Below are 25,253 nucleotides of genomic sequence, written 5' to 3' on the forward strand. Positions count from 1 at the left end.
ATTTATTCAATATTACCCTGGACTGGTCCCTAAAGCGGAGAGCTGAACACCTTCCCTTCATGTGTTAACGATCAAGATAACACTGCATTATAATGATGCAGTGCCCTATACACCGGCAGGTGCGGATAAGTTTTTAACATTCAGGTCAGTTTCAAAGTTCATAAAAAACTTTTATTTAAAATCATTACAAAGTTATTTATCCTTATGTGCGGAAAAAAGAATGAATCATAATAGAGGTGGCAATACTGCACAATTTTAAGCGCATAAGTGATCACCTAGTCTTCATATAAGTAACAATCAAGATAATACTGCGTCAATATGATGCAGTGCACTATGCACCATTGGGTGAGGATAAAAGTTAGAAGACTGCACATAAATCTTTCTTCGTTTTTTGAAGAGATTTCTCATAAAATAAAACAAAAATACATCATCAACACATGCATTATGTTGGTAATAATATTTTTTTTGGATAATTTACATAGCATTACTTTGGCAAAATACTACCTCAAGGGCGCTTGGTAAACTCGACTTTTATTCTGGAAAAAATACCATATAAAATACAATTTTTTTTGTTACATTAACTTCCTGTATTCCTTCTAAGTAAAGTCGAGCTTACTGAATATGTGTACAGAGGAGAGGATAATAAAAGAGGAAGTCGGTGTGTAATAAAAGCTTTATTCACTCCACGTTTTTCTTATTTTATACAATTAGTTGTAAGTTTATTTAGCTTTCTTGGACTTAATCTTCCTAAGGTAGAACTCCAGCTCCTTTCCTTCGATGATGTAACCGTCGGCTCGACCGCATTGGCCGGGTCGGGATCTCAGACAAGCTGGAATGAAACCAAATCGATCGTTATCACATCCATAGAGTAATATGTATTGTACAACTAAATTAACCTGCTTTGCTACTAATCATGCTAATTATTTTAAAAAATATGAGGGGTTTGCTTTCAACTGTCTATAAGCGGAATCGTGAATTAGAAGGACGTTGCGTTCACTTCACCAGACAGTAAAAAAACATACACAAGAAAAGAAGTCTGGACGGTCTGCTTCAAAAGAGTAGCTGCTGAAGTCATTGGCTATTGCATCTTTTTAGGTAATGCTATGCATTTACCTCATTGAATAAAAATGTCAGAAAATCATTGATAAAAAGGCGCAATTATCTTTTATTACACTCTCCGTTATCATTCATCGTTCAATTTGTGTAATACCACTTTAGAAAAAACAAAATTATTATTTTCATTGCTAAATTATGAATGTTTTCATTAATCTCTCAGAGTAACTATGACATTGCTGATCACGTAGTGTCTCAAGGTGAAATTCAAAACAAACTACACCTTATTGAAACTCAAGCATAAGATTCATCATAGAGATTCTAATATTCATAATAGATATATGAAAATGCTATCCGTGAGAATTTCTTACTTCCTTCGACCATATTGAGATAAATGAAATACAAAATAATAATAACAAATTAAAATTTTAATTTATAAAAAAAGTCCACAAGTAATGACTTATTTTTATAAACAACTTTTTTATAAGGGGGTTATTTTAAAACATAACCTGTACAGGAGTATGGCCGTACAAAGTCATCCAACCAAAACTTTCCTCAAAGGTGTGTATGGGCATCATGAACGGCCAAGCTTATAAATAAAGCCCAGAGACATTTATTTCCAAAATGGCACTTGTACTACTGTCATCTGTGGTTGTATTTAAACACTAAAACTACACATCAGATTATTTTTCGGTTTTATCCATGAATTTTACTTAAAACAAAGTTTGGGTCTCGTCATTGTCATGACACTATCAAAGAAAGAAGCCCATGAAATAAAACATGGATGATTTTTATTTCAATCATATTTACTAGTGTAAATATTTTAATCATTTTTACTAGTTTTAATCATGTTTACTAGTGTATATTCTTTAATTATTCAAGAAAATTTGGTACTTGTAGCATTGACTAAGTAGAAAATTATAAAAAGTTGTTTTTTTTTTAATTAAAATAATGGTTTTGTCCACAGACTCCCGGACAGGTTTGTAAATAATATAACATTTTTTCGACCGATAACAATAACAAAATGTATATTCACCGAGTAGTCTGCCGGTGTGGAACTGTTCCTCAAGAGCAGGCTCCACCTTGGCAACCTTCTGGAGGGCTGTGTACTTCTTGGCCGTCTTGTTGTTGAACTTCCTGTTGAGGATCTTCTCCTCGGCTTCAGTCTGTAGACAGGCAGAGAGGGACAGATATAGCGACAGTGATGTGCGGCACAAGGCGCAGAGCGAGCGCGGAGCAGTCAGTAGTGCAAGAATCGTATAATCATTAGTGGTCATATGACACGCAAATGTTTCATCATTTTAAATTACTTTTGTAACTACTGTAATCAAATGTCACAAAAAAATGTATTGGTAGTTTAATAATCAGAAGTTAAGTCAAGTAAATTTATTGAGCCATCAAATATGCAAGTTGTTTTTAAATGTTAAAATTCAAAATGAGCCAGAAAGAGAAAAATTTATGATGAAATGGAAATTCTAGACGAAGGTTGGCAATCAGTCTGCAGCCGCTCTAAACAGTGCTACAGCGGAACCATACTCAGGTTTTTTAGCCAGAAAATGTCTTCTTCCTATCCTGGGTTTATTTTCCACTTTCCCTCGAAAAATTTCGAATATAATTTATATTTGAAGCACTAACATTGTGATTTTCCATTTTATAATTAAAATGTAACTTTGATTGAAAATCACTATAGTTAAATTGTAGTGATTTTAAAACACAGTTACATTTTAATTACAAAATACAAAATAATGTGCAATATTTGTACACTTATTTGATTTTTAAAAAATGATAAAATTTACTGTGACTAAATAATTAAATCAATTAATAAAATGTTAACACATTTCAGACGGGTGTTTTTTTACACCTTCATACACCTTTTTGTACATAATATTCATATAAAAACATAAAATAATTCCTTCTTTTCCGACTTTGAAATGAGGCCAGCGCAGAAGGTAAAAATACACTTCCCGTCCTTAACCGTTTGATTGCCGATCGTCGATTTTCGTCGATTCGTGTTTTAACGAAGATTGCCGATCGTCGATTTCCGTCGATTGCGTCAGTCGTGCTCTGATTCGCGCGTACGTAGGGTGTGGTGCTGCGGCGTTGGTAAATATTATTCTAATATTATCTTAATAGTTGTAAGATCGTAGTAAACCGTTTAAATTTCAGATTCATTTATTATTTTTTTTATTTTAGTTAATTTAAAAAACATAATGTCGAGCGCGTCCTCTGAAATGTCTGATAGCGGGAGCGACGATTTCCACTCCTCTAATTCAAGTTCGAGTAAGAGTAGCTCTGGTGAGAGTGATGTCATATCCGTGTTTCCCAACCGCAGGATGCGAATTTCCAGTAATTCTTCTGATCGTGACCAAGAAATGGAGAGTAACACCAGAAATTACTCATTTACAAATGTACCTCCCGGAACCAATTTTTCTACCGAAAATTCTCATTTTTTCGAAACGCCTGGACTTCGGGATCCTCCTCCGCGTGATTCCAAACCTATATCATATTTTGATTTATTTTTTAATGTCATTCTGTTAACAACGATAAAAAATGAAACCAACAAATATGCCCAACAATTTCTTGAAAACTCTTCTGACACTTTACGAAACAAATCACGTGCAAAGGCTTGGAAACCGGTGTCTGTATTGGAATTGAAGGCTTTCATAGCGGTCATACTTGAAATGGGTATTACACGACGACCGTCAATTGTTTCCTACTGGAGTACAGATTCGAGGGGCATTCCATGGTTCAAACAAATGTTCTCAAGAAACCGATTTCAGATAATTTTGAAATTTTTTCATCTAATTGATAATTCCACCTTGGCTCCATCCAATCATCCAGACTACGACCCCTGTGCAAAATTCAATATGATAGTTGTCCATGCCAATGAAGTTTTCCGACGCCATTATATCCCTAATCGCCAGTTCTCTATTGATGAGTCATTGGTAGGGACTCATTGCCACTCAAAAATCAAACAATATCTCCCCAACAAAAAACACCACAGATGGGGAATAAAGTTTTGGATGTTATGCGACTCCATAACCCATTATTGCTTGGCATTTTTTTGTTACCGAGGAGCAAAATTAGAGCAAGACAAGGATGATACAAAAAAATTTGGCCTTGGCCATGTTGTAGTAATGAATCTGTTAAAAATTGGTAACTACCTGGACAAAGGTTATCATATTTTTGTTGACAATTTTTTTACAAGCATTCAACTGGCTAAGACTTTATTGGAAAGAATTACGTATATTACAGGAACCATCCGTCGAAACAGGAAATATATACCACGTGAGGCACAAGTGTCTCAAGTTGGAAAACCTAATTATTATAAAAGTGACGACATTCTTCTCTGTTCATATCGAGATAAAAAAACCAAAAAACACCCGGTCATCCTAATTTCTACAAATAGTAATACGAGTGGCGTCACAGTGAAAAAATATAGGGGTTCATACGAAACGCAAACAGAAAAACCACAGATGATTCATGAGTACAATAAATACATGGGCGGAATAGATGAGTCTGATAAAATGTTGTATGTATATTTAGATGAAAGAAGAACATTGAAATATTGGAAAAAGGTAACATTTAACATTTTTGGAAGAATGGTTTTAAACGCATATATAATATATTCAATCAATAATGAAGGCAAAAAAATTTCAAGACACGAGTTCACATCAAAAATAATTGAATCCATTGAAAGGGAATGGTTACCTACAAAAAAAAAAGCTGAAATTTCTTCAACAATTTCATTCCATAAATCCAAACTGCAGAAGCTTCCAGGAAAGAATTTACGTCGCTGTGTGGTCTGTAGTAATAAAGATGGTGCTGGGCTGCGTAGATCAACGACTATTTGTGCTTATTGTAAGAAGGGTGTCCACACGGCGTGTGCAGGAAAGCACAGTTGTTGATTTTCTTTTGTTTTTCATTTTTGTCTTTCTTTTTTTCTAAATAAAATACTGTATTCATTTATACAAGCGTTTTATTTCAAATATTTCGACATTCTTTAATAAAACACCGAAAAAATCATCAAAATTCATGAAAATTCAAAGAATTTATGGGGTTTTAAAAAAATATATAGTTTCATAAAAAATGATGTTTTTTTGGTGGCATTTTACAAGAAACTGTATGCATTTTTTGGCACTCAAACGGTTAAGCATCAATCGACCGAATGGGTAGAAATACCTTTCCCGTCCTTAGTGTATTGATAAATAAAGTGTATTTTATGACAAATATCATTGGATTCATCATGGATGAAATTAAAGGGGGGGTAATCTTACCAACTTGGCACCCTTCTTCCTGCCAAGGGGCAGGACATAGTGGCTTTCGTACCACTGGCGGAAGGGGGTGGCGTCGATCACCACGATGGCGTTCTTCACCAGAGTCTTGGTGCGGACCAGCTCGTTGTTGGACGCATTGTACACCACGTCGATGATCCTGGTCTTGCGGGTGGTGCCTGCGACAGAAACATCCTCACTGTGAGACTAGCGCGCTTCTCATCAAACAAGAACAGAGTGGAAGGTGTCATCACTCAGAGTAACTATGACATTGCGTATCACGGAGAGTCTCAAGACCTCACTCAGTACGAATTCGGTCATTAAAGAGACATCAAGCAATTTTTGTCATCATTGGGAATTACAGTAGACCGTTAAAATTGATAACCAAAGGAGAGGTCCCTTTCTACTTCTAACCCTTATCCACACCCAATGGTGCATAGGGCACTGCATCGTATTGACAGTGTTATATTGATCATTATTTACATGAAGGGAAGGTGATCTCTCCCGCGCTTCGGGGACTAGAGTCCAGGGTAATATTAAATAAATATTGGAGTGTAAAATCACTAATATTTATTTGCACCCCCTTCCCTGGGAATCGAACCCGGGACCTCCAGCATGGTAGCAAAACACGCTTAACATTACACCACGGAGGCGGAGTGGTCCCGTAGTGGAGTTAACGGATATTGAGAAAAAAATAGTATACAATTGAGATATTTGTGTATACAATAAAAACTAAATATATATTTTTTAAAAGGGTACAGAATAATTATTCTCCTACAAAAGTTTGAATTCACAAGATAATAATTGATAGAAAATAATAACATATTGAATGCTAGCAAAAGATCTAAAATATAAAAATAATCTGTCCGCAATAACAAAAATTAACTGAGAAAACAAAAATGTATGCAGGTTTTTTTTTAAATTTTATTATTTAAACCCATTTGTAACATTTTTTAAATAAAAACATAAAACTAACAGTATGAACAAAAACTGCTTCCGATTATATATATGCAGCAATTTTTTTCCTTGATTGTTTTTTGATGATTCTGTGGCAAATTTTGGCAATTATTTAGTATATGAGAGGGATCAAGAACATTTAACTTTTATAATATCAAAAATATTTAACCAAAGTTAAATACTTACATTCTGAGCCCCACGCGAAGTTTCCACCTTCCAATCGAAGGGCGCGGTACTTCAAGTTGCCTCCACGGGTACGTACAACGTGAATACGACGAAGACCAAGCTGGAAAAATCAGAAAAAGTAATACTTAATTCATATTAGAGAATACTAACCACAATGAAAAGGGACTAATTATGAAATGGTTCAAAGTCTAGTTCAATTAACAGGGTGATTTCGAGACGGTAGGTAAATTGCACAGGATTTACAACATGGTATGATAATAATAAATTTGGATAATCTATATAGCGCCATTTTCGTAAAATACTACCTCAAGGGCGTACAAGCCAGAATATTTGTATACCAACCTTAGTATTGGCAGCAGGACGACCTAATTCGTACTTCCTCTTCTTGCGCATAGGCTTCCTCTTGCCTCCAGTCGCCTTCCTTTTATGCCAATGATCGCGGCTGATACCTAAAAAAACACGAGTCGTGAATATTGGTGGTTAGCACAAAGTGTCAAATAACCTCAAAAACTTTTGAAACCCGACTGCACTGAATATTGAATAACATATTTACATTTATCACATATTTTATACACATACTGACACCCAAATTATCGAATATCGAGTGAATGTAACATCGAGCAAGTCAAACTGTCACCGGGATAAAGTGCTTTCCCGCAGTTGTGTTGATGAATAACAACATATCCACAAATTAAATGCTCAAATCTATTGGACGTGTGCAAGAAAACATTTCACAAAATAGAACTGGATGAAAAGCACTGCGTAATTTCATTCGATTACTTGGATGTTGTTTGATTTATTTTCAGAAATTTACAACACGCACTCACCCATTTTGCCGACGAGTTAAAGAAAGAGAATAGATAAACGAAATAACATAGTAGATTTTAAAATAAGTAGGTACTGGTAAAAAAAATATTTGACAGTTTAATTTCCACAAACAGGGGAAGGTTGTTAAAGTATGTCAAAAAGGCGATTACATTTTTTTGTAATTCGTAAATACAATAACAGCTTTTAAGTTTTTTCCTCGGTAACCATAAATTAAAATTATTTAATTTTATTCAATGTTTAAATAAATCCACCATTAACTTTGGAACGGGTCATTTAGATCCGTTTGGTAGACAAAGGGTGAAGAGATAATTTTAATTAATAAAGCATCAATTGAAAAATAGTATCTGAAAGGCTTTTTTTTTAATCAAAACAGTGATAACTCATTTGAATTTATCAAGATTGCTCTATGTTTTAAAACTATTGAACTTTTTTCACAGCTTTCTCACCTTACACCGCATACCATATCGAAAAGAAATAGTGATCGCTGACAACCAGAAAAAAATGCCAAATGCATTGTTTTTCAATCAGGTTGTTTCGCCATTTATGGGCAGATAGAAAGTGAAAGAAAGAAAAAAAAAAGATCATATACTGGCTTACATTGAATCGATGGGATATATTGAAATCGGCTCAATAAATAAAAATATTTTTAAAAGCCTTTCCGTGAAACTTTATACGACGAAGCCATGAGATCAGCATATCCTGGAGGATCAATAGAAAGACCACGGAGAGTAGTGATAACTCTACTGATACGTAATTCGATTCAGAATCAGATTTTTCAAATAATTACTAGCCCGGTGCAAAGACTGCTTAAAATATAATGTTTGTCACATAATGCAGTAGTGAACAATCCAAATAATCATTTCGCAGTGATGATTCAGTTAACCTATTTTAGTGCTGATCTTTCACCTCTCAGAAATTTCTTTTTTTTTATGCTAACCATTTGATGTGAAAGTTTTAGTTTTGAAATCTATTTACGACTACATGTACGTGCCAAACAACGGTCGAACGATACATGCACAATAAAGGTACGATTTAATTCACCGCATCGCATTTTTTGTGAGGAGTTCATCACGCTGCTAAGCACTTCTTTATGTATTTATTGGCAGTTCACCTGTGTGCATTGAGCACTTGAAATAAGAAAAACCTTTTTTTAGATAAGATAATTAAATGATGATAGTATGGCAACATAAAAACTTTCAAATTTGTTGACATTTCCCATACGAATTGTCTATGATAAATTAAACCACTGAAAATGGCGGACGTTCCGATGGTCGATGAGAATGATGACAACTGGTTATATGGAGATTCTAACCCAGATGCGCCTGAAAATGAAGCTGAAAAATTGGCAAATGGCGATGCCACTCCCCCCGAAACAGTAAGAACCACAATGCCAACTCTTACATTGACAAACCGGGATCTCAAATTCAACACATAACCTATATTCACTTAACGTTTTAAAAGAATATGTACAAATTCATTATTTTTGTTTTGTTTTATTTTAATCGCTCTTTTGATTTGAAATTTTCAGATGTTTTGGGCTTTTATTTTGCAAAAATAATTACCGTAAATATTTTAGGAAAGCGTCCAGGATAAAGAAGTTGATGAACCAGCTCCCGAAGAAGAATATGAAAATAAAATAGACGAAACTCACCTCAATGATGAACATTTTGAAGATGGAGACCAACCCGATGATGACCAGAATGAAGACGGTCAAGAAAATGGAGATTCAGACTCGGATGACAGTGAAGATGATGTTAAAGTCATTATTGGTGACATCAAATCTGCACCACAATCATATACAAACTTGAACATCAAGGTACATACACAATTTGATATTTTTAAAGTATTATATTTATAAATATTTTTTCATCCCCCCGAATTGTCATCTCAAATCTGTCATGGTATCCTAGCTGCAAATTTACCTCTTATTTATTTATTTGAAAACATTTTTAACAATAAATTATTTACTTTGAATAAAATAAGTAGTAAAATAATAGTATCGCCTAAAAAAAAAAATATTTTGCATTCTCAATATTTCAAGCTTTCACTGGTTATTTGGCATTTTGTGACTTTGTTCAAAATCACTATATATATCTCATAATAAGTTGATTATAATGTCAACCTGAAATATTACAAATTAATAATAATTTACCCAATTGAATGATTTATCAAGTCAGTTTATTTATTAAGTCAGTTATTAACCCTTCCTTCCTGGTGTTGTGTACCTAGTACACATTGCTTCTAATAACCATAATGTCTATAAATATAATAAATACATGGCTAAGATTATAGGTATTCCTTCATAACATATTTACGCATTGATTTAAATAATTATAATCAGAATTTATCAGGTACATCGGAGGTATTTTGTGAATATCGGAAACAAATTCGCGTGAAGAGTGCACGGGAACCGCGACACTATATTCGCATCTCACTCTTGCATACTTGCACTGTGCAAACGTGAGGAGCTTAAAGCTCAATGTTCTCTGGCTAGCGGGTAGTGGGCTAGCGGCAGTAGTTTTTGGGCTCCCGTCAAGAGTGGACCTATGCTTGTTCCGTGAGCGTTGCCAGATAGTTTTTTAATGTTTTCAACAAATAAATCTAAATTATTATAATTTTTGACTTCATTTATAATTAATTAAGGGGATTAGCTATGAATGTCCATATTTTTCCGATTTAAAATTGCCAATTTTTTATTGTGTAGTGCTACCCAACACCGGGACACGCGTTTTATTTTAGCACTGAAATGGAAAGGTTAAAAATATTTTTCTTATCGACCATCCCTGATCCCTTCATCTGTAACTGCTTATGAACACAAGAAAATATCCACTTGATGTTCCAATCCAAGGCCTGCTAACTGCCAAATATTTGAATTTTTAGGCGATAGTTTTAGATACACAAATTCTTATCGCGTTTCATACTAATTATAAGTAAAAATCGGGAACACACAGAACTCAGTTTTACAAATTAACAGTGGGGTGCGGGAAACTTGTAAACACAAACCATATATACGTACCTATTAAGTATCGCTTATCGTTACATTTAGCAGAATGTACCTTCCTGCCAATTCACAACAACTTAAGGCTATAATTTAATGCAGTCACCATAAGGTACAGAAAAGGTTCTGAGAAAAATAAGTTGAATCTATTGACTCTTTAACTTTTTTAACATTTTATTTTGTTAAAATACAAACTTATTTTCAGCGTGGGGGTCTCATAGTACAGCCAAGTCTAGATAAACAAAAGCAGACTGGAAAGTTTAATATAGAAGAATTTGATGCGGTCGGAACTATTAACGGAGTACCAGCTCAGGAGTTTAATATCGATGTGCTGGAGGATAAACCCTGGAGGAAACCCGGAGCCGATCTTACTGGTGAGGTTTACTCCTATATGATATTACATAGCTTTATTTTTGTCCGCCTCCGTAGTGTAATGGTCAGCACGCTCGGCTACCGTTCTGGAGGTCCCGGGTTCGATTCCCAAGGGGGGTAAAAATAAATATAAGTGATTTTTTTCACTGTAATATTTATTCAATATTACCATGGACCTGAAGGTACCTGAAGCGGAGGGCTGATCACCTTTCCTTCATAAGTAAAACGATCATAATAACACTGCGTTTATAAGACACAGTGCCCTATGCACCATTGGGGTGCGGATAAGGGTTTTATTATTATTATTTCTGCACCAGTTCATCCCGTAGATTCATTGTACATACTTGTATATTGTAAGCCTTATCCTTAATATGTCTTTAATCCATCAAGGCTAATTTCAAATGTGATAGTAAGAACATTGAAATTCAATGTGTATCATTGCAATTGTACAAATTTGTATCATTGCAATTGTATCAACGTGTTTCATTGCAAATTATTCAACGTATTTCATTGTTATTGTATTAATGTGTATCATGGCAATTGTATCAACGTGTATCACTGTAGTTGTATCAACGTGTTTCATTCCAATTGTATCAACGTGTTTCATTACAATTGTGTCAATGTGTGTAATTGCCATTGTAATATCATATGCCAATGTATATCATTTCAATTGTATCAATGCGTATTATTGCAGTTAATAAATTGGGCTAGATGGTTAAAATATAAATTTTCCTGTAATGTAAGCCCAGATGTAGTCAGACTTTTAACTGTTCATGTTTTTTTTACATTTCCGGTAGTACAATAATTGATGTCCGACTTTCTCTGGGGAGCGGGTTCTTATTACATGAAAGAAAGAAAAAATCTTCACGAAATCTATGTATTATGAAATAATATAGAAATTATGTAAAAAATAATAAAAGTCACCATATCTAGGTTTTATTTCATGACAATTACATACAAATATTCACAGATGTCATTGCTATACAAGTTACATCATACCAATTGATGGACGGACTTTGACGTTCATTAACGTCCACACTCCTGGAAAGGTAAGCATTAAACATTTGATTTTTCTGCACGCAGATTACTTTAACTATGGCTTCAACGAGGACACGTGGCGCGCGTACTGCGAGCGGCAGAAACGCATGCGCGTGCACGAGTCAGGCGTGGGGCTCGGGCCTCTAGGGGGGCCGGTGGGGGCCCTCGGGGTGCAGCTGCGGCACCTCACGCCCATACTCAACGACAACAGCAAGTACACCATGTCGCAGATACCTACCATACGCAAGGCGGGACCACCTCCGGGTAAGGAAGTGCATATATTGGGACTATAATGGTAGGGACTGACTGGAGCCATTTCGTCGAAACGTAACACGTTACGATGCGAGCATCCATATAGTCTCGCCGCTTATTCCGAATGCTCCATCCGAAGTCAAATTTTAATTTTAGGTCAATACCAGGGTTGCCAATCTGTGGGAAATTCCTCAAACTGCGGGGAATCTTTTTTTCTTCATCTGGAGTAAGCTGTAATTTCTTAAAATCACTGAACCAAGAATCACGTCTTCGTCATCCGACATTTTAACTATGTACTTATTTCATATAGATTTTGGGTTATTGATTCTCTACAAATTTCTAGTCTGTAATTCAGATTTTTTGGTTTTGCAAGTGGCAACACTGAGCACAAGGCCACAAGTGAGCAGTTGTGTTCTAAACGAGCACTGATCGCGGTCATTCAGCAATGTCGTACCGTCCTAACGTAACATGCTTGCCATTAGCGATCTTACAACGTTACGTTACGACGAAATGCTCCGGTCTCCACCATAACGTAAACACTAATGTACAGCAGGACCTCTACGAGCCGAACCCCTTCTAATCCGAATGCCCACTCATGCCCAGTATGGGCTGACCAAGTGGATATTCCTGTGCCAGAGAAGACGCTTTTATGTAAATTGCAAAACAAAGCTTTTTATTTGTCATTGAATAAATCTCAACATATATCAGGCAATATCAGGCAAGAGTCTTCTAGAAGATGTCGTTACTTGGGGGAGGGCAGCAAAGGAAGTATGTAAAGAGAATGGAACCATCCAGACTCCCCCACATAGCACTATACGGCCAACCCCATGGTAGCTGGGAATCGACATCGCAGGAGGCTATTCCCTCTCAAAAACAGACCACAATCCCTACACCAAGAAGAAGAAAAACGTAATTAAAGACCTGTTTCTATTTCAGGCATAGGAAGAAGAGACGGAGGTCCTGAAGATGTGCCGAATGAACCCCCTCCATCCATCTCCCCCATGCAGATCCCGGTCAGGGAGAACGTTATACAGGTAAGAACAGGAAATGCCTCTTCATATTGTAGCAAACATTATTTCTGCATTTCACCAGTTCCCAGTTTAGCCTTAGTTTGCATCGTAATTGTGAGCCCGAGTGCCTCTAGGTATTCTGTCTTCTCGGTATTGATTTGCCTGAGATATTTATGTATTTGTTTTTATCGACTAACTAGAGCAGTGTTTGGCAGTCTTATTTCGACTTGTTGGTGACAATTTTTTGCACCATCAAATTTTCTTACCAAAATTCGACTGTTAACCGCCCTACACATACGAACGTACATGATACGCGTCTTTTTTCCGCACCATTACGCTAACCCTGTGCCAAAAATAATCAATGCGAGATAGAGAGAGGGAACATGCTAGTGAAAAAGTACATCAGTTCCGTCCTAAAAGCACCTATTATGTCTTGCCACACTACGCCATTTATAACGGCCACTTACAATGTCTTTTTCTCTCGTTTTCAAGTAATTATCAGAGCTAACATTACAAAATTGTTACATTTCAACTCCAACTATGGTCAATAAAAGCAACATTTAGGAATTTTCACATTTTTCAACCACATTCTCATATGGTGTACAAAATACATATCACCGGAGCGCGCCGAAGTTTTTAGCTTCTTAAGGGAAGGGTTAAAATCAAAAATTGTAAAGTATTGAAAATATATATAATGCGATACAGAAAGTTCCAAAAAGGAGAAGTGTTACCTTTATCGGGAAAAATCAGCTATGATATTGGCAACCATGTTTCCTTGATATAAAATTTCTCATTCTGTACCACTTTTGAGTTTATTATTGTAAACATGACTAGTTTCGAGAACTAAAAAGGTAAAAATTTAATTACATTTATAAACTCCTTAGTGGTCTTAAATAGGTTTTTTTTTTAAATATTTAAATCATGTTATTTCACAAAGTTACTGCCAAAATTAATAAATAATATAATTTCTCCTCTAATAAGGTTGCGTGCATTAATACTAAAGTCCACAGAGACAAACACATTCCATGTTTTGTTCACGTCTCATTTGTAATTGGATTAACACAATATGGATGAACAGGTGATGACGGCGGACCGGCGAGAGTATTCCCGGACGAAGGGCTTCCCCGACATGAGCCTCCCGCCACCCGGGGGCCCCGAGTTCTTCCATGGACCTCCAGAGTCCTACTACCCGGCGCCCTTCCACCAAGATGACTGGGGTGAGTGCGCGTTATTATTAAGGTGGAGACTGACCGGAGCATTTCGTCGTAACATAACACTCGCGGCGAGCATCAGCGAGCATCCGAAACATTGGATGGAGCGCTCGGCTCGCTGTACTGACTGCCTGAATGTTCGCATCCTAACGTGTTACGTTACGACGAAATGCTCTGGTGGATTTTCTTTTCCTCGTGATTTAAATACCCCTTGAACCAGTATTTATAATAAAAAAAGAGCAATATAAATTATCATTTTTAAATTTTGAGCAGTCCAACAGATGAAGTTCAAAATTTCAAGTTTATTTAAGCTCCTTTTTCTTGTAGACGTATCACTCATGTAGTACACACTTGCGAACTTTTTACTTTAAATTTTTTCATGTTTTTTTATTTTATTTTATTTTTTTGATTTTTTTCATTTTCTGATAGTCAAGTATTTTGTATTTTATATTAACACTTTTATTCTAGTTCTACTTCTTATAATATCTTTTGTATTCTTGCCAGTGCCCTTTACTATGACCTAAATTATATTGTATACCCACACACAGGCCATGCCTTTGTGGGATCTTATTTTGTATTTATATTTTATTCATATTTTTTGTATTTGAATTTATGTCATGTTTGCATAATGCAAAAAAATTTAAAATAAAGAAAAAATTTTTTTTTCTTAATTCTGTCCGATTTAGTATCTATAGAATAAAGTCTCCACCTTTACAGTAAATCCTCTATGTACTTACTTGATTTAGAGTTACATCGTGAATTTGTACTTATACGAAAGTGAGAGAGAAAAGGAAAGAATTGGCACTGGCTGATGCCTTGCTCCCTTTCCCTTTGCCTTTACTGTCCACAGGATATGATTAACGACTTATCAGTCATAATTTTCTTGTATTACTTAATATGAATCCACTGTTCTTTATTGTTTTTATATTCAATTGTAAAAGGCCCTTGTGCCGTTTAAATAATAAATAAATAATTTATTCCGTGTGCCTTAGGTCCGGGACCGGAGCCAGGCTGGGCGCCCGGGGAGATAAAGGAGCTGACCCCGGGCCCGGGCCCCATGGGGCTGGGCCCCCCGCCCGGCATGGGCCCCCCTCCCATGATGGTGGCCCGCCCTCCCCCCCCGCACCACTACGTAGACCGGCGGGACAGTGAGAGAAGAGAGATTAGAGAGGTAACCGTACCTTTATTACAACTTTATTTCTTTATTGATTTGGCGTTTAATTTGTAGAACTCCATTTTAATTTATGTATTAATTTTAAATCAAACACAGAGTCTACTCAGTTGTATTTTACTAACAAAAACACATAAAAAAATTATATTATGACAATTGTTATATTGTGTAAAAATTAAATTTTGACAAATGTCGAAGGACATTTGTTCGCCCTAACAAGCCGAAACAATTCGCTCACTCCTTTCAAGAACGTCATAAATCAAAAATTGACAATTTTCAGTTGTGCATGTTTTCGGAATGCCCAGAAAATGTACTATATCCCAGCAAAAGGGGCATATTTTTAACTCAATATTTACCCGCTACAGGGCAGAAAATTTTGATTTTGCATTTTGAAGAAAAGGTATTGTTTAATTATTTTTTTTAAATAAACTAAATATTTTTCAAATGGAGAAAAAACCTTCAGGTTTTACCTAAAAATATCTGTTCCACAGTAAAAAGATCAATAAGTGGCTTGATATTTATTTTCAATACATTGTGTTATATTTTTAAACTTTAAAAACATTTTCCTGAAAAATCTAGTTTTTTGATTTATGACGTTCTTGAAAGGAGTGAGCGAATTGTCACAATATAAATTTTTTATGTGTTTTTGTTATTAAAATACAACTTAGTAGACTCAAAAAATCTGTGTTTGATTTAAAATTAATACATAAACTATATTTCTCTTCAATTTTACAAGTGCACTGCCATCATTAGCAATTTTTTTTATTTAGAATAAAAAAAAGTGAGATACCAAATATTATTTAAATTCACATACAAAATCCATTTCTAACATAAAATTTTATCAAATCATGCCTCAAGCCTTTACCATAATTTACATGTAATTATAATTGAATTGCAATACTTAAACTCATTAAATTTAATTTCATTTTGTTAGAAAAATTATATAAAATCATTGTTTTGAACTCCTGCCTTGTTGTGTAATAACATAGAATTTTATCTAGTCTCACACCAGTCTGATAATGTCAATTACGACGAAACCCAGTTGCTGGTCAATTAATTTCATGTGGAAAAAATTACATAGTTGTTATTTTATTCCATAGATACTAAATCGTTAAAATCGGACAGAATTAAGAAAATTATTTGACTTGAAATTTTCCACCTCATCTGTTGGACTGCTCAAAACTTAAAAATGATAATTCATATTGCTCTATTTTTTTTATAAAATACTGGTTTATAAAAACATGAGGAAAAGAAAATTATTCAAATGATTTGTGCTGATGATGTCATACAATCCATATGCTTGATCTCATCTTCAAATTCATGATTCAGGTTGTGATTTCTTTGTTACCATCCTGAGCTTTGAAGTTAGGGTTCCTAGCCATATTTTTTTAATTTTTTTTTTATAAAAAAAACTGTAAAGATAATGTTTGTTTTTGTTGCAGGAAATAAGAGACAAAGAAGACAGGGAACCCTTAGACGTACGCGACAGAGAGAGAGATAGAGAGAGAGATAGATCAAGATCTATTAAACCTGATAGGCATCGAGAGAAGTAAGTGTATTTACTAGAGAAGCTCATTTTTTCTCATAATTGGACATTTTTGTCCAAAAATATAATATCAAAAAGAGTCCAAACAAAAAAAATCATAAAAACACGTTTTTTTTAAATAACCAAAAAAAAAATTACCAACCATTTTCATTAGTTGCTTTTGTTATTTTATAAGCATGAAAGTATGGTTCTCTTTTGAAATATTGCCACACAGTTTTTCAAATGAATAATTTTATTTTAAAATTATGATTTCAATTTCTTCTTTATTTATCCTCACTGAAAACAATTGTCCGCCTCCGTAGTGCAATGGCCAGCACGCTCAGCTTCCGTACCTGATGCGCAGGGCTGAATACCTTCCCTTGATGTGTAAGCGATCAAGATAACACTGCATTAATATGATGCAGTGCCCTATGCACCATCGGGTACAAATGAGGGTTTAAAAAAAACAATAAATACATTTACAACATTTTGAGTGTGTCCGAATACTTATTTATTTATTTATTTATTCGGGAATTGTACAGCTTACATATAAAAAAATGATATAAAACAATAGTTACATTAACATTAATAAACATTACATTACATTGACAAAAAATAGTTACAAATCTGGATTATCTCCAATTAAAGGAGTTATTTTTCATATTATTTTTTGACATCTCAAGATAGATGAAGAAGAATATGGAATTTGAGTAGTGTGGTTGTCAAACACGGGTAGAATTGGTGAATGTTACACGTGTGTAAAGTGATCACTTAAACCACTTAAATGCCCAGTCGTAAACCCCGTAAATGTCCAGTCTTCCATATACATATACTTCTTCATCTATATTGAGATGTCAAAAAATAAGAATGAATGGATACATTGGTAGTGAAAGGCAAAGGGGTATATGTATCTGTCAAATTTTTCATTGTCTAAGTTTGTTCCACAAAATGTCTAAAATAGTGTATTCCATAATCTGGCAAAAGATTAAAGCCATAGTTGCAATACTTTATTCGTTTTATTGCGATATGTACATATAAAAATATTTAATATTAAATTTCACAAGTTTGTTTTTGCTCCCCTGTAAAATTTGGTCTGAGACAGATATACCCCTTTGCCTTTACACTCCCGACATAGTACACAAATTTTTCCAGGTATGAGTGATTGAATCGTTTTTAGATCTATGTAAGAATTGTATTGATGATTAGTGATTCCAGGTCCCACCGGCGGGAGCGCTCCCGGTCCCGCTCCCGACGCCACAAGTCCCGCTCGCGCTCCCCCTCCTCGCGCCACCGCTCCAAGAAGAAGTCCTCCCACCGCAAAGACAAGGAGGACAGCGAGTAGCGCACTCCGTAAGTACGCATATTCCAATACCTCAAGTTCTCACTCAAACCCTTACCGATAGAGAACTATCCTACTATCCGGTATGAGCCAAACTGTATCAGTTTTCAGGCAAGCTTGGCAGGCTTGTCAACACACTAAGGACGGGAAAGGTTTTTCTGCCCGTTCGGTCGATTGAAGCTTAACCCTTTCCACTCTGACCATTTTTTCTCATAACTGATCAGCTACTCTGATCAAAAAAATACGACGTTTTTCTACCATTAAAATAAATATTTTGGTTCCCTAATTTTGGGACACTGTCTGGCAATTCGTATGACCATGTTAAATAAGATTAACTGTATTTATCTGAAATATTTTTTTGGTAGAATATTCTTGGGTGTTAGAGAAATCAGTGATTAAAGTTATACCTGCGCCGGGCCAGACATTGTGGCCCACGGAGCTGCCTACTAGAATCACACAGGCCAGAATGTCTGGCCTACAGAGTGGTAAGAGTTAAGGACGGGAAGGGTATTTTTACCTTCTGCGCCGGCCTCATTTCAAAGTCAGAAAATTAGGAATTATTTAATGTTTTTATATGTACCAATCTCTTTGTTAAGATCTAAACATACAGTTCGTCCGCCTCCATGGTGTAATGGTTAGCGTGTTTAGCTACCATGCTGGAGGTCCCGGGTTCAATTCTCAGGGGCGGTGAAAATAAATATTAGTGATTTTACGCTAATATAGGGTCCGCCAAATAACTTTTTTTTTTTGAAAATGGGGCGCAAAACATCGAGTGTAGCTTCGGCTGTGTGGCACGTAGCGCCGTCCTGTTGAAACCAAATGTTGCCAATATCCTCCTCTTCAATTTTTGTGAACAAAAATCCGTTCAACATGGCCCGATAACGATCGCCATTGACTAACGGCCACTCCTTGCTCATTTTCAAAGAAAAATGGCCCAATTATGCCTCTGGACCAAAATCCGCACCAAACAGTGACTCGTTTTGGGTGTACCGGCTTTTCAATGTATGCGTGCGGGTTTTCTGTGCCCCAAATACGACAATTTTGCTTGTTTACATACCCGCCAAGATCAAAATGAGCTTCATCCGAAAAGATGATTTTTTTGGCAAAATCGGCATCTTCTGTAAGTCGAATGTCGCAATATTTCCCAGCGTTGTTCAAGCGTATACACAACCATATTCGCTCAGCGGAAGGATAAAACTAATTATCTGTCAAATCAGACATGAGCTAAGTGTTACCATTCACGAAATAAGCACTAGTTGAAAAAAAAAACTTTAGATGGCGGACCCTATATTTATTTAATATTACCTGGACTGGTACTTGAAACGCAGCAGTGATCACCTTGCCTTCATGTAACTAACGATCAAGATAACACTGCGTCGATACAATTCAGTGCCCTATGCACCATCGGGTGTGGATAAGGGTTTAGAAGTTAGAAACATACAATTATTAAATCCCATCTCCAGCGGTCCGCAGGCATAAAAAAACACCCATCTATAATGTGTTAATTCAAATGGTTATTTAAATTTTATCTTGAAAAATTCTGTTCCTTAAATGATTTTTTCATATAAAACGAAAAATTATTTCTCCCAAATCTTGAAATAAAATTATGAGAAAAGAGTAAAAAAAAAATTATGTTCACTTTTAGATGTCTAATGCCACATCACTTTTTATGCAACATATCAGATGGGTTTTTTTATACCTGTGGACCGCCGGCGACGGAATTTGATAATTGTGTACTGTACAGAATTGTAGTTCAGACCTTGACAAAGAGATTGGTACATAATATTCATATAAAATCATTGGATAATTCCTTCTTTTCCGATTTTGAAATGAAGCCAGCGCAGAAGGTAAAAATACCTTCCCGTCCATAGGCATCAATCAACCGAACAGGTAGAAATACTTTTCCCGTCCGAAGTGTGTAAACAGAGATGAAGTATCTTTTTATTTGACGGGAATATAGAAAGCTGGGCATTTGGCATCACCTATCATTGGCTGGCACAAGCGACAACTTTATACATTGTAACATTCGCCATTCTCGCCATTATTGAATATTGAATTTGCCATTCTCACCGTATTGACCAAATTTGTTTTTCTGAATAGCTTTCCTCCTATCATTGGTGATACCTTCTCATAAAAAGATACCTGATCTCTGTTGAGACATGTAATATGTATATTATTAATGAACATTATTGAATTCGCCATTCTCGCCGTATTGACCAAATTTGTTTTTCTGAATAGCTTTCCTCCTATCATTGGTGATACCTTCTCATAAAAAGATACCTGATCTCTGTTGAGACATGTAATATGTATATCTTTACATAGCGCCCTCAGGGATTATATTCAGTGTTTGAGTTGCAATCAAATAATCAATTTGCAAACATCATTGTGCATCACTCGTTTATTTGTACAAATTTGAATGTTGGTTTTTTCAATTTCAAATTGACAATTTTTGACTAGCGGCCCATTTCGGGACCCTTCCAACTTACCATATTTCACAGCCATGACATATTTCTTCTTCTACTCTTTCTGCCTTCATTCTGCCCCTTTCCATGCCATAACACAATTTTTGTATTGCTCTTATTGTTACGCTACTATTTTTCCTACCCTCTCCAATGTAAAGCCTTTAAATATTAAATTTAACTAAAAAAGGGCTCGATTAGTAACAGACTAATTTATGATTATGGACCTCTGGACTAAGTAAGAAGTTATATTTTTTACTCCAAAGACCATATGTACTTTATTATTAGATTAAAACCAATATTTTTAGCTTTTCCACTTTTTTATTTGACCAGCGACCGGGTTTCGTCGTTACCGACATCATCAGACTGGACCAGTCTGATGATGTCGGTAACGACGAAACCCGGTCGCTGGTCAAATAAAAAAGTGGAAAAGCTAAAAATATTGGTTTTAATCTAATAATAAATTAAAAATGCAATTCCATCACGAAGTGTCAGTGGATAATATAAATCCATATGTACTTCATAAAATTTCATGAATTTTTTAAAATGTTTCTTTATTAAAGTTAATTAAAATTATATGTGCCTTATTAATTATTGCTGAGCCCTTTGATTTGTTTATCCTAAAATAGACTTACCTTTTTTTTATCTCAGTGATGATATGATGACTCAACTGTGTAATATTCTTTTAAAAGTAATTTTCTTATTTACTCTTTTTGTTTAATTTTGGCTGTGTTTATAAACATTGTTTTTGTTATTGTTGCAGGTTGTGTCGTGAAACTAGACCTAAAAGAAAGTGAGATGTTTCGGCAGACATGCTCGATTAGTTATTTTGATGTAAATTTAATTGAATTACTGTGGACAATCTGTATAAGTTTTTATTAAGTGCTAATTTTACAATGTTAGTTTATAAGGAATGTATTTAAATTGATGATAATAAATTGATTTCCGTCATGAGGAGGAGTAGGAGTAGGAAATAAAAGATGGTTTAATTATTACAGAAATGCTTTATTATAATGTTCATAATAAGTAGTTGATATAATAATATAAATGTTAGCTAAGACAACCTAAAGGTGTAGACAATGAGTGTCACGCTGTACAAACTGCTTGCTGTACAAGTGGAAACAGTTGCCCGCTCTCCGTATTGTACAAATGAACCATTACATTACAATCCCTCCGGTAAATATACACTTCCGCGGACAAACCACCTTCAAACAGTCTTTCCTATTAGTAAATTAAACTTTAGTTTTTTTTTTCATACATTTAAGGTTACATAGTTTTTTTGTACAGCCATATACAATAATTTCATATGATATTATTTAAAAAGTTGCGATTTGTGTGTTGTGATTTAGCTAACCTGCAAAGTTGGGCTTACCGAGTACCGTATGTGCACACACATAATACATATAATATATCCTAAAGTAGAATACCTCTCCGCAAGTGGGGCAACTGCGCCGACACTGCACGCTGCACTCGACTTGGCTAACATGGTGGGTTCTAGCAACTCACATACATATAATATTAGATTAGGTCATTCTATCTACGAGAAACTAACAAGCGCTAACTTAAATGCAAATGAACATAGAATGGAAGCGTATCCGCGTGTAGTCGAGCGCTGACCGAGTCGAGAGAGAGAGCTTGCTAACGTATCGCTACAGCATCTGTACTGAGATCGCCTCGTGTCGGTTCGTAATAAGGTCCCCTAACCCAGCTAAGCCTAAAAGCTACTATACACGGTCATATCCACGCTTCAGCCTAAAAAGTAAATATTTATAAGGAAATGCCGGCTCTTTCCGCACTCGCCTCTACCTCCGCTACGGACCTCTACCTAAATACACCAATATTACACTTTACAAAAACTTCTCTTCTTTAAATACTTATGTAAACTGTATTTTAGTTTAGTTTTTATTTTTCTACAAAAATGAAAAGATTCGTTAATAATCGTTAGGATTTACACACTACTATTTTCAATAAGGTATTTTAAATAATGAACCTTTAGTTTTCTATACATCAGTCGGGGTGCTGTGAGCTCTATGTTTGTATGCAGGCTGAAGTTGCCGGGAACCCGCCTACCTCTACTTAACCTAACCAGATCTGGTAAACGCAGCCCCTCGCTACTGTACGGACTGATCCACCCGCTAGAGTCATTCAGCCTCCGGGTGCAGGTGCACTTGAACACCGTCACGTCGCCTAACCTAACACAATACAGCGCGCGTAGCACGGACTGTCTTCACCGTATAACACTATTACTACATTGCTCTTAAATCGAGGTTCCACTCATAACGTGTTAAACGCCAACACTCCATCCACACTACACAAAGAATACACTTATTTTTACAAACATAATCACAAAATTAATCATTTTCCAAATTGACTTAATACGAAATTTTCACAATTTCAATCCATTTAATATTTAAAAAAATACTAATGCGAACTTTTAGTTTGTTTTATCATCTTTAGTAAAAAAATAAAATTGTTGAGAAATGTCGCATTGTGAGATTACACAATCGATCCTTAACTAGGGAAATAAAGAAATTAAGTCTAACGTCTACCGACTCGCCCGCCTCTCGCAGGAGCGCGCGGCGGGCTCGTTTTGTCTAGTGTAGCGAGGGAGTTCCCCCGTTCCAACAGTAAAAAGTCCTTCCGATAAAATTACTTAAAAATTAATCTTAATCGATTACATAAAATTAAAGAGAAATTATTCCTACTCACACAATAATGGAAATAATACTTGGAGAATGATAAAATGGACCCGGGCGCGGCGCGCGCGCCCCGGAGTTACAAAATAAAAGGATTACCATTATTCGGGTAAAAGAAAGGAAAAGAGAATTGCCGGGTGGAATGGTCGGGGGTCGGGGGCCCGGGGCCCTAGAGCACCCCGTTGGGCGGCGGGCCGATGGGGCCGAGGTCGGCGGCCGCCTTCATGAAGAACTTCTCCAGCTTGGCGATGATGTGCTTGCCGTAGGTGTACTTGCGCAGCGAGGCCAGGTGCGGCCGGATCTTGTGCATCAGCACCTTGCGCTGCGTCGGCTCCGACACGTCGATCATCTTCTGCACCACATAGTTGGCGTACTGGTCCTTCATCATCACGTGCAGCGCGCTGGGGAACATTTCAAGGCTACCCATTATGTTTTTTTTGCGCTTAAACACAGTCAATCTTTTCATGGTAACATGGTATGAGTACGAGTATGAGTGACCAAAGTATCTTGCAAAATCATTACAAAATCTGTATGACAATTTTTTATTCAAGTTTTACTTAATAAATACCACTGTTTCTTAAAATCCATTGTGATACATGTTTCGATGCATTCCGCATCATTTTCAAACAGCGTACGTGAAGCCAAATCTAAATTTCAATGTTGTGTCCTTGGGACGTTGAAGGTTTAACAAGGGGTAGGGACTGTTTCTTATTTTTATTTCTTATCAGTGGGAAATAGTGGTATTTACTAAGTTTTAAAAATGGATAGATTTTACCACAAAGTGACTGCCGAATCAATTAATGAAACTGTATAAGAATACATACTAGGTATTTTTACAAGCTTCAATTCATAATTATGTTGAATCCTTACCATAAACTGAGTATCATACTTTGAGTATTATAAATTTGATTATACTGAGTATTAATTATACTTCGAATGATTCGGCAGTCACTTTGTGGCTGCAAAATTTAGACTTAGCTTCACATACTGTGTTTGAAAATGCATTGAATCACGTGTCAATTGCGACAATAGGTTTTGAGAAATAGTGGTATTTACAGAGTATTATACTTCCGAGATCTGGATACTATTGATTTGCATGGAAGATACAAAAGTCCGTTTATGAACAAGGATTTTGTTATTACTACGATTACCCGCCCCCCGTGTATGATTAGAAGTTGTATAGATGTAATGATTAGAAGTATTAGCAGGGGATGAACTCACTTATCATTGAAGCCGCAGACCTCGTCGATGAGATGCGCCCTCTCCTGGCGGGTGGCGTGCGTCACGCACTTCTCCACCACGTTGCTGGCAAACTTGTGCTGCGACAGCGGCAGCACCTTCCCGCGCACGCCCGTTATCAGGATGCCCTTGTCTTCCGCCGCTCCGTGCTCTGTAACATCCCCTAACTTCATTACCAACCGGCCGTATGAACCTCACACGAGGATATAGTCAATCGATATCATCATTTAACACGTTGACTGCCACACCAATTTTCAGAATTCTGGTCTAAAAAGCCAAAATCATTTATGTCATATTATATTATAAAAAACTCTAATTTTAGTACATAATTATATTTTCTGTTCATGTAAGCCAGCAGTGATTTTTTGTTCTCTTTTCAGAAGCCATCTATACATATTAGCACTGATATACTAGGAATATTATCATAGCTGCAGGAATATGGCAAATATTCATGTTTATTCACGCTTTAAGCTTAAATAACGGGGATTATTCAAACAAGGATTTTAGAGTTAACGTTTTTTGCCAGTATACCCATGGTATGATCTTAACACTTGAGATAGAAATGAAGATTCATCCTTTAGAATGAAATGCAAACCTTGCATAGTAAAAAAAACAATACAACATATTTTAAATTAAACAAAAACC

General features: G+C 35.8%; 3 protein-coding genes across 18 annotated transcripts in view; 1 reads left to right on the plus strand and 2 right to left on the minus strand.

Moving 5' to 3' along the window:
• Positions 1-655: 655 nt before the first annotated feature.
• Positions 656-7,319, minus strand: RpS8 (ribosomal protein S8). The gene is made up of 5 exons (XM_088263033.1): positions 6,813-7,319; positions 6,471-6,570; positions 5,331-5,506; positions 2,090-2,219; positions 656-829 (listed from the first exon to the last, which is right to left on the minus strand). The coding sequence occupies exons 1-5, from the start codon at positions 6,861-6,863 to the stop codon at positions 720-722; spliced, it is 567 nt and encodes a 188-aa protein (XP_088119159.1). The 5' UTR covers positions 6,864-7,319; the 3' UTR covers positions 656-719.
• A 1,209-nt stretch (positions 7,320-8,528) lies between these two features.
• Fip1 (Factor interacting with poly(A) polymerase 1) lies at positions 8,529-21,652 on the plus strand. Of its 2 annotated transcripts, none has more exons than XM_088263067.1 (10): positions 8,529-8,673; positions 8,875-9,114; positions 10,502-10,670; positions 11,752-11,970; positions 12,895-12,992; positions 14,047-14,185; positions 15,172-15,350; positions 16,793-16,899; positions 18,082-18,225; positions 21,437-21,652. In XM_088263067.1, the coding sequence occupies exons 1-9, from the start codon at positions 8,551-8,553 to the stop codon at positions 18,215-18,217; spliced, it is 1,410 nt and encodes a 469-aa protein (XP_088119193.1). In that variant the 5' UTR covers positions 8,529-8,550; the 3' UTR covers positions 18,218-18,225; positions 21,437-21,652. The 2 variants fall into 2 exon arrangements, with proteins under 2 accessions (XP_088119193.1, XP_088119194.1); XM_088263068.1 differs by having other exon boundaries at positions 18,091-18,225.
• A 5-nt stretch (positions 21,653-21,657) lies between these two features.
• pum (pumilio) overlaps positions 21,658-25,253 on the minus strand; it is a 366,079-nt gene continuing 362,483 nt past the window's right edge. For 12 of the 15 annotated variants that reach the window (XM_088263060.1, XM_088263064.1, XM_088263058.1 and 9 more), the window contains 2 exons: positions 24,591-24,759; positions 21,658-23,788 (listed from right to left, as the gene is read on the minus strand). In XM_088263060.1, coding sequence (XP_088119186.1) covers positions 23,539-23,788; positions 24,591-24,759 — 419 coding nt within the window. In that variant the 3' untranslated portion in view covers positions 21,658-23,538. The remainder of the gene's footprint in view (positions 23,789-24,590; positions 24,760-25,253) is intronic. The other 3 variants (XM_088263063.1, XM_088263057.1, XM_088263052.1) reach the window with 1 other exon arrangement.

Source organism: Brachycentrus maculatus, unplaced genomic scaffold (assembly GCF_059751285.1).
Source record: "Brachycentrus maculatus isolate JH-2025_06_01 unplaced genomic scaffold, ASM5975128v1 h1tg000196l, whole genome shotgun sequence".
Taxonomy (NCBI): Eukaryota; Metazoa; Arthropoda; class Insecta; order Trichoptera; family Brachycentridae; genus Brachycentrus; species Brachycentrus maculatus.

Bases quoted from the DNA above. Each gene is read 5' to 3' on its own strand.
- Fip1 (XM_088263067.1), top strand. From the start codon at position 8,551: ATGGCGGACGTTCCGATGGTCGATGAGAATGATGACAACTGGTTATAT. The intron at 15,351-16,792 runs GTAACCGTACCT...TTTTTGTTGCAG, and splicing joins AGAGAAGAGAGATTAGAGAG to GAAATAAGAGACAAAGAAGA. The intron at 16,900-18,081 runs GTAAGTGTATTT...ATTGATGATTAG, and splicing joins CCTGATAGGCATCGAGAGAA to TGATTCCAGGTCCCACCGGC.
- RpS8 (XM_088263033.1), bottom strand. From the start codon at position 6,863: ATGCGCAAGAAGAGGAAGTACGAATTAGGTCGTCCTGCTGCCAATACT. The intron at 6,571-6,812 runs GTTGGTATACAA...TGATTTTTCCAG, and splicing joins GTCCTGCTGCCAATACTAAG to CTTGGTCTTCGTCGTATTCA. The intron at 830-2,089 runs GTGAATATACAT...GTTTCATTCCAG, and splicing joins CCACACCGGCAGACTACTCG to CTTGTCTGAGATCCCGACCC.